This window comes from Dipteris shenzhenensis, chromosome 14 (assembly GCF_047967505.1).
Source record: "Dipteris shenzhenensis isolate YYH24624 ecotype China chromosome 14, Dip_SZ_1.0, whole genome shotgun sequence".
Taxonomy (NCBI): Eukaryota; Viridiplantae; Streptophyta; class Polypodiopsida; order Gleicheniales; family Dipteridaceae; genus Dipteris; species Dipteris shenzhenensis.
Window position 1 is genome coordinate 17,736,298 of NC_141609.1, and position 8,802 is coordinate 17,745,099.

Here is an 8,802-nt window from a genome sequence, read left to right on the forward strand (position 1 = left end):
TTTTGTTTCGGACTATGTATGTTAGAAGAGCTTTGCCTTCATGCATCCTTACGGTGTGGGACGGATGGCTTGCTCCATATCATCCGAGAGAGCAAGAGAATCTGGAGTCTCTCTACCCTAGCCCACTCTGTGTTTGAGAGGTCTGGTCGCCAACAAGGGCTACCGTACATGCCTGCTGGCCGAACCAAGGAGTCAACAAGAAGAGCCTTGGTCCGAGGGTCCTGAAAATGTGAGTGGAAACAGCGTCTCTCTAGTTGGGCAAGTGAGGCATAACCCTTGCTCAAACGAGCCTGCATCGCCAGTCACATTGTGAAGATTGGGCCAGAGAAAACAACACCTAAGTATATGTACGAGGAGACAATCTCAACGAGCGATCCATCGAAAGTGAACTGCTCCCTATGCATGGCTGCCCGAAATCATAACCTTGGTCTTGCCAAGTTTTGACCTTCAAGTCATGTGACTCGCAGAAAGCCAATAGTGTGTCCAAGTGTCTCTGGAGGCGTTCGGGAGAGGAAGACATCAGCACTACATCATCTGCATATAAGAGGATCCGAAGTAGGGTACCGGCGAGAGAGCAACTTGCCCCACCAAATGCCTTCATGAAAGTCTCAAGCTCATCAATGTAGAGGCCAACAAGGTTGGTGATAGCGGGCAACCTTGTTTGACCTCAATGGTGCTCATGATCTCCTTCCATTCGGCGCTTGTCTGAACTCTGCCTGAGACTCGCTCATAGAGTGCCATAACCGCCTAGATGATCTTCTGGTCATATCCCATCGAGACGGGCTCGTGGGACTGTGTCGAAGGCTTTGCGAAAATCCACAAAGCAACAATATACTCTCTGCTTCCGTGCCTTGGCCTCCTCTATAACACTCCTGAGTGTGAGTACATGATCCATGGTCCCGTGGTCCCTCTGCCCTGAGTCCCTGCATCTCGTCGAATCTTGGACATAACATGCCCAATCATAATGGTCCTCTAGTTTCCCGAGCTCATGGGGTCCCTTGCCTTGTGGATGGGTGTGATAGTGTTGAGGGTCGAGTTGTGTGGAAAGCCAAGGAAAACTGCGTCGTTGAAGAGCTTTGCTAAGATCGGGGCTAGGATATTAATCCCATATGCAACAAACTCGGGTGCATAATCCCTCGTGATCCTTCGCTCGGCTGTTGTGGAGCTTCAACACTGAGTCCTTGATGCCCCCTTTAGTGAATAGAGTGCAAGTGGTGGGGTGGGGTGTGTGCGAGAGATCAGGGGCAGGCTGGTTGGGAAGATCATATAAATTGTGGGCATATGTGTGCCAGATTGGTGTGTCAGTTAGGGGAGAGAGAGAGAGAGAGAGAGAGAGAGAGAGAGAGAGAGACAAAAAAAGACTACGAGTCAAAAAAACTGACGTCAACATGAGAGTACAGCCCTCCTGAGGGGAATTGGAGGGGTCTATCACACCAAATAACATTTCGGGTGTATCAACGCTTGAGATGTCCGGTCTTGCAGTACTTGTTAAAATTGAGATGAGTGTTGTGTGGGCAGAATAAACTCCCAGAGACTCAAATTTTTGAGTGATGGACAGCAGTAGAATAGCCAAAATATATCAGATTATTGCTCAAAACATGTGCTAACCAAGTTCACGCTCGCCTAGAGATCCTGTCACCTTAAGGAAAGGGCTGCTAATGGCTGAGGTTTGCTTTGCTGCTCCTAACTCTGCCTAGCACTCTTCTGGCTGCCTGCTCCTTCAGTGAGCTTCAGTGGCCTTTCCAGGTGCTTGGCAATGGGCACAACTTTCCTTGATATAGAGCGAAGGGGACTTCAGTCTGTCCGCCTCCTTATGTTGTCCCACAGACTCATGACTCTGCAGACCAGTCAATTGACCTTTTCACAGACTCAATTGTCTGTAGATCTCCACGGATCTGTGGGTTTGAACTTTGCAGATCCACAGAGTATTTCATCTGGCCGACTGCTGCTGGGCTATTTATTCCTCAACCACTCTTGTACTTGGAGCCTTTTCTAGGCTTACAATCTGCCCCAGCCTGGCCTGTATTTCTGCTGGCCCAAATCCTCTCCCTATGCCTGCAGCCAGTCTCCATCTCTCCAAGATTTCTTAATTTGCTGCTTTGCTGTCCATGTGGAACCCCTCCCTCTGTCCATATATCAGCCTCAGATCCAGCACCATGCGCTACTATCATATGACCATACTCGCAGCCCTTCTTGTTACCTGTGTGTCAGTCCACATGCTGATGTCACTGCAACCTTCATGGACGTTCCTCTCCATCCAGATCTGTCCATGTGGTGCACATATCTGATGCACACATAGTAGCCTCCTTCAACACCAACTACATGGGTGTCTGGTGTCTTTGAGGAGTGGGATCTACCCTCCTGGTCCAAGCAGTGTCCACTCTGTGTAGGCTCTCGTCTACTATCAAGGCTTTGTCTGGCTGCAAGCCTCTTGAGTTTATAGTGATCTTAAAGACAAAGAGGGGTAGCACAGCATTGATCCTGGTAGCCAGTGGTCCATCTCATGCCTAGAAACCCTGGGGCAAATAGGCAGTTAAAGAGGTCTTGTTCTCTCAATACTTGGGGTATGTCATCAATACGCGATCCTCAGTCTAGACTCAACATAGACAAGTTGCACCATGTGCACAATCCAGTTCAAGCTTTGTTTCCAGATGCCCCACTTAGATCTCTACAGGTCCCCTTGTGGTTGGGATTTTGTGGCCTACCTCAATCTGAAACTGATGATATGAGATTCAGAGCTACTCCATGGTGATCTATAGCATGCTAGAGAAATTTTGGAAGTATTCACTTGCTTGAATGAACCCATCCAATCTGATTAGAAGAATAATCTAGTGGGCCTCTGGGTGAGTCAGGCATAGTGTAGGTACATCTTGACAATATTAGAACGGAGGGAGGTGATCTACGGACATGCTATGACGGTAGAGTCATCTAGTCCCTCGTTCAAAACCAACAATCTTTCTCTCCCTCTACCACTATCTGCATGGGCAGGGAAAGTGCCCTCCAAGGAAGCCTATGCTGCCTGCCTATGATTGGCCACACTTTTAACCTAGGTCAAGGACGTGTCTATGTATTAGGAGTCCTATTGCTGACTTTGCAAGTATGATACTATGTGGAGTGCATGGCTTACCTTGGATGAAGCGTGAAAGCATGACCTATAGCTCTCAAATCCATCCAGTCCATTGCGTAGAAAGTGACTGCATGCAATGCTACTAGTGAGCCAAATGAATTTTGTCTGCACGTGCCAAAAGTGGGCCTGAAGGCATTCTCGCTGCACTTTCACCAAGGAAGCACTCCCTCTGTTTGGTGGCGATTGACCAGCCAGTTTCAGAAGAAGTTGGTCTCAAAAAATGCACACCAAGATGCATGATCGATGATCTCCATCAGCTCTCCTGCTGTGATGGCATTTGCCCTTGTTAGTGCTGAAGATCATAATCTTGTTTTTACCCAAGATTGACCTTCATATCAAGACTGTCGCTTGATCATCTGTACCGCCACCAATTGCATCTATAGTCCATTTGCTATCTTTGAGATCAGAACTACATCATGTGTGTATATAACAAGATGGTAGCAAGAGTCTATACTAGTGATGACCCCTCTCCATCCAACGTGTCCACGATGGATGCTAACTCATTAATGTAGAGTCCAAAGTGGGTGGAAGATCCACGAAGGATGCTAACTCATTAATGTAGAGTCCAAAGTGAGTGGAAGACAATGAGTACCCTTGCTTTACACCAATGGTGAGAACCACCTCCTCAGACACAGCTGTTAACCTGAATACAAGATGCTCAAGCGCAGAACATGTTATTCGAGCCCTCTCTGAAACACTCAAGACTGAAATATTCAGAAGCTTTGTTGTAGACCCAGGAAGATGTGAAATGAACCCTGCCTCAGCTGTTTTAGTGGCAAAGCTTTTTCTTTTTGGCTCTTGCTCTCCTTTTCTTATTAATTTCCTTGCTCCCCTTCCACTTGTTCTAGAGAAAGCTAAAAGATTTGATGCTGCAGCATACGATGTGTCATTTTTTTTTTCCAGAAATTTTAGATGTGAGAGCTTCATGGTGTATGAGTTCTCATTCTTGCAGGATTTTCTTGAATTCTTTTCTACTTTTGGTAGTCTTTACGTGCTGATGTTTGCTAATGCATGTTGTCTTGAATTGTTCAGTCCTGCAAGGAACTGGGATTTGCTTACTGCATGTAAAAATTGGATTTGTGTCCTTTCACTGTGGTATGGGATCTCAGGACTGTTGTTTCTCCACATTATCTTGTCTGACAAATTGTGTTTATGTTTTCTTGATAGCGGGTCAAAGTGCCAGAGAAATGGGCATGGGTGTTGAAAGCATAGAAACAGTTCCAGATGCACTTCCAACAGTGCTCAGAGAACCACCACTAGAGGAACATCTGGGTTGGAATACATTATGGCCAGAGTCTCACAAGCTTTATGGTCATGGAAATGAGCTTTTTTCTATGTGCTCTGATCATCAGGGACAACTTCTAGCTACAGCTTGCAAGGTAGACATCTAGACATGGTTAACACATCATAGCTCCACGTTTGGCTCTTTTGTGTTCTACAACAAAGTGACACCATTCTCTTTGGTCCTGCTGACTTTTTCTAATGACTACGATAGAAATAATCATTTGCTGTTGAATATTCGATTCCAGTGTGGGCAATGTTTTAACGTGCTATTGTGGTCACTATCATTTGAGCAGGCACAATCAGCCAGTGTTGCAGAAATTTGGCTGTGGCAAGTTGATTCTTGGAGAGCAGTAGGCCAACTCCATTCTCACAGTCTAACGGTAACACAAATGGAATTTTCACATAATGATCAATTTCTATTATCAGTTTCAAGAGACCGTCACTTCTCGCTCTTTCAAGCAACAGGAACAAGTATGTACTGTACTCAATGAAGCTTTGGAAAATTTTTGCTTAGGGAATGGCAAGCTATCCATTGTATTTGTTCTTCCTAGTTGGTTGTTTCACCTTATCTTTGTATCCTTGTATTCTTTTTATAAACCACCATCTAATGTATGGTGATATGTTGGCTTTGATGAATAAAACATCTCAGATGAGCAACCTCCGTATAAACTTGTTTCGAGACTAGAGGCTCACAAACGCATAATTTGGGCCTGCTCCTGGAGTCCTTGTGATAGACTTTTTGCAACTGGTTCAAGGGATAAGAGTGTAAAAATATGGGCAGTGAATGGCGAAGGAGGCATGTTTGCAGTGAAGCATGTGGGCAACTTGCCCCAATTTAAGAGCAGTGTGACAGCGCTTTCTTGGGCCCCACAGGAAAATTTCTTTGTAACTGGAACAGAAGAAGGGCTTATTGAACTTTGGAAAGTGAGACCGATTTTTGTCAACACAGCAGACATGAAGAAAGGCACATCTCTATGTTCAGAAAAGACAGACAAGCTTGAGATCATTCGTTTATTTCAGTTTGATGAGTGTTTATGCCATGTGGCAAGTGTCAACCGCCTAGCTTGGAAGGACACATTTGACCAGGAACATGAAAGGCAGGACGAAAGTGCACCAGTTTCAATGGAAATGCAAGTGGCATCCTGTGGAGCTGATCACTCTGTAAGATTGTTCAGTTTGAAATGTAGATAAATTCAGAACTTTTATGGCCTTATAAAGATTAAGGGTTGATAGCAGAACCGCCAAACCCCAAAGAAATCATATAGACAGTTGACAAACATGGGCAACACTTCTCTATGCCTAAAAAAGATGTAACATCTTCGAACTGTCCCCTGCAGTGTTTCTTGGATATCCACCAATTTTATCACATTGGGGCTTGAGGCTGACAAAGCTGAGTATATTGCACTTGTTGGGCATACGTTGACACTATCTTCTCTAAGCAGCATGCTCAGGACCGCAGCTAAGTGACAGGGTATGAAGGTTAGCGAGAGAACTGTGCAGGACATGCAGATGGTTGCTCAACTACTTGTATCACTGACTTGATGTCCATGGTGGTAATTGCTCCGATGCTATATGCCAATTAGTTGAGTCCACCTATATAGATAACAAAACTGTTTAACTTGTAAACGAAAGTCTTAATCAAAGAAAGAACGTGCATGTGTGGGGGTGTGAGCTGGAGTGCATGCATGTGTGTGGTGCATCAATGTTCTATTGTTTTGAGGTGCATAACATTGGTACCCATTTAAAGATTTCCTCTAAAGTCGTTAGAAGCTGGTAAACATTAGGGCTACAAAGTAGTCGATGCACAAGAATGCAATAGGGATAAAACATTTATTAGGATCTTTTCTCCACCAAAATTTTTTCCTTTTCAGCTTGACCTACAAGCTGTCTCACAGTTTCATTGTAAAATTTTCTATTGCTACATCTTAATATGATATTGTACTCATTTAGGTTCTTTTATCTAAAAATTGAATTATGACTACATGCTTACCAAAATGTAAATAAAATCAACTTGTTCTACCATCATTCTGCCAAGGTTGCCTAACGGATTTTGTGAGCAAATACGAGTACTCCTATTGCACTTCATTCATCAATTGCTATACTATTATGGTTATGTAGATGACAAGTAGATTGCCTATGTGCTTGAACTTCTTGAAATACCTTCACCAAAAGAATACGTTTGCATAATAGACACATATGCATATTATTGAGCTTTGGACATCACCACAAGAATGTTTTCACCAAAAGGATGTGTTGAATAATAGACACATATACATATTATTGAGCTTTGGACATCATCAAAGAATGAAAATTTAATCAAACTAGTTATGATGTTGTGTAATTTAGTTTGAAATTTAGCTAAAAACAATGTCTTAAAACTTTCATTCAAAAAAGACACTGGCATAACACTTGTTATGGATGCATTTGTAACTACTCTATTTTACCATATGCATCATCCAAGCTATTCTCTAGTGTTTTTGGCTTGCCCTCACAGGAAGGTCTAATTGGAGGTTGTAATTGGAGATGAGAAAAAGACATGTTTTTGAAATAGCATTTGGATTTTTATTATTGGGCTAAGTTGCACTGCACTTGCTATTTGCATCCCATCTTTTTCTCTCCCTTTCTCTCTCTTCCTTCTTTTCTCTCTTTCTCTTGCTATTTGCATTCTCTCTCTCTCTCTCTCTCTCTCTCTCTCTCTCTCTCTCTCTCCCCCAAGATTACCAATAAGAGAGCGAGCCGAAAAAAGTGATTGATATAAAACAATAGGAGATTTATAAATCTTGTATTTGAGCAACAAAAAAATATAATTTATTCAAAAGTCCATATGTTTTCTCAATGCTAGAGGGTTAAATATGCATATAACTTTAAAGCCACTAACACTAATTTCACATCACTTATAAGAGAGTTGGTATGTTTCATTGTCATAACCTTTCACACAAAGTGGGGTGTTTTCAAGGACTCTTTGAATGGATTATTCTAGATTTCATACATATGTAAATGCTTGGCTTTTTTAACTCTATTTTATCTTGGAATAATTCTTTGTTATTGTAAAAAAAACATCCCTTCTGAACTTTTCACTCTTGCATCACCCTAATCCAACCAATGCAACGAATTGACAATAAATTCATATTTTGGTGCATGAAATTTTACTAGATGGTATAAAAAGCCATGATAATTAATTTAAATCACGTCTTGCCATTTGATTTGATACATAACCTTGTTTGGACTTGTAAATTCAAAGATACACGGATATGAAAATGTCATCTTTTGGGTAAAAACATGAAGCACGTTAACAAAAAAAACATCTTTTAGGGATAAAAAAACCAAACCTCGATAACTTGTAAGGATACAGGGATGTGAAAATGTCATCTTTCAGGCCAAAACAGGGATCGCATTAACTTGTTGATAAAACAGGAGATGTGAAAAAATCATCTTTTGGGTCAAAATAAGGAGCGCGTTAACCAAAAGATGATATATTGCGCTCCCTGTTTTGGCCTGAAAGATGACATTTTCACATCCCTGTATCCTTGTAAGTTGTCAAAGTTTGATTTTTTTGGCCCAAAAGATGATTTTTAAACATCCTTGCATCTTTTGATTATTTAAAAAAAAAGGCATAATGTTATATATCAAATCAAATGACAAGGCATGATTTAAATAAATATCATGTCTTTTTGCATCATCTAAAAAATTGAGTGCATCAGAATATGAATTTTGTGAATTTTTGGCCAATTTGTTATACCAAACTTAAAGCAAGTTTTTCCATAATAGGGAGCGAGAATTTTAACATCCTCTACCTTTTAATTGCTCTTGGGGGGTTAGTTTCATAAATTCATAAAACATGTGCGAGCAGCATGGGTTAAAAAATACATCTATTCGTGCACTTTTAACATTTTCTCATGTAATTGGTTAAACCCCTCTACATGTTTACATTTTCAATCTTAAAATTTTAATACTCCTTTATAAATCTACATATATAAATTACATCCAGTTGCTATTTCATAATCCTCTCATTCAGATAAATTAAAAAAATACCCCTTAGTGCATTAAAGCACTATGTTACATGTTTATGAGTGACCCCCCCTCTTAAGGTATGCAAAGAAAAATTACATCGGGGGGGGGGGGGGGGTTCACTCATAAACATGTAACATAGTGCTTAATGGGTCACATTAAAATAGTCTTTAACTTTGGACTACTCAATTTCAAGAAATGTGATGCACAATACCCCTTTTGTATACTTTCTATCTCGAGCAATTATTTTATGCTATACTTACATAATTTCTTTGCTTGCTTGATTTTCCTACCACTTAAACAAATTCTCTCTCTCTCTCTCTCTCTCTTTTCTTCTTCTTCTTTTTTTTCTTCTCTTGCTTTGGATAGGCCACATGAATGAA

The 8,802-nt window shown here is 41.4% G+C and overlaps 1 protein-coding gene across 2 annotated transcripts in view; it reads left to right on the top strand.

The window, feature by feature from the left end:
* Window positions 1-6,283, top strand: part of ELP2 (elongator protein 2) — a 64,546-nt gene extending 58,263 nt beyond the window's left edge. For both annotated transcript variants that reach the window (XM_087384755.1, XM_087384754.1), the window contains 3 exons: window positions 4,295-4,506; window positions 4,705-4,882; window positions 5,061-6,283. In XM_087384755.1, the coding sequence (XP_087240881.1) occupies window positions 4,295-4,506; window positions 4,705-4,882; window positions 5,061-5,602 (932 nt within the window). In that variant the 3' untranslated portion in view covers window positions 5,603-6,283. The remainder of the gene's footprint in view (window positions 1-4,294; window positions 4,507-4,704; window positions 4,883-5,060) is intronic.
* The last annotated feature ends 2,519 nt before the right edge of the window (window positions 6,284-8,802 follow it).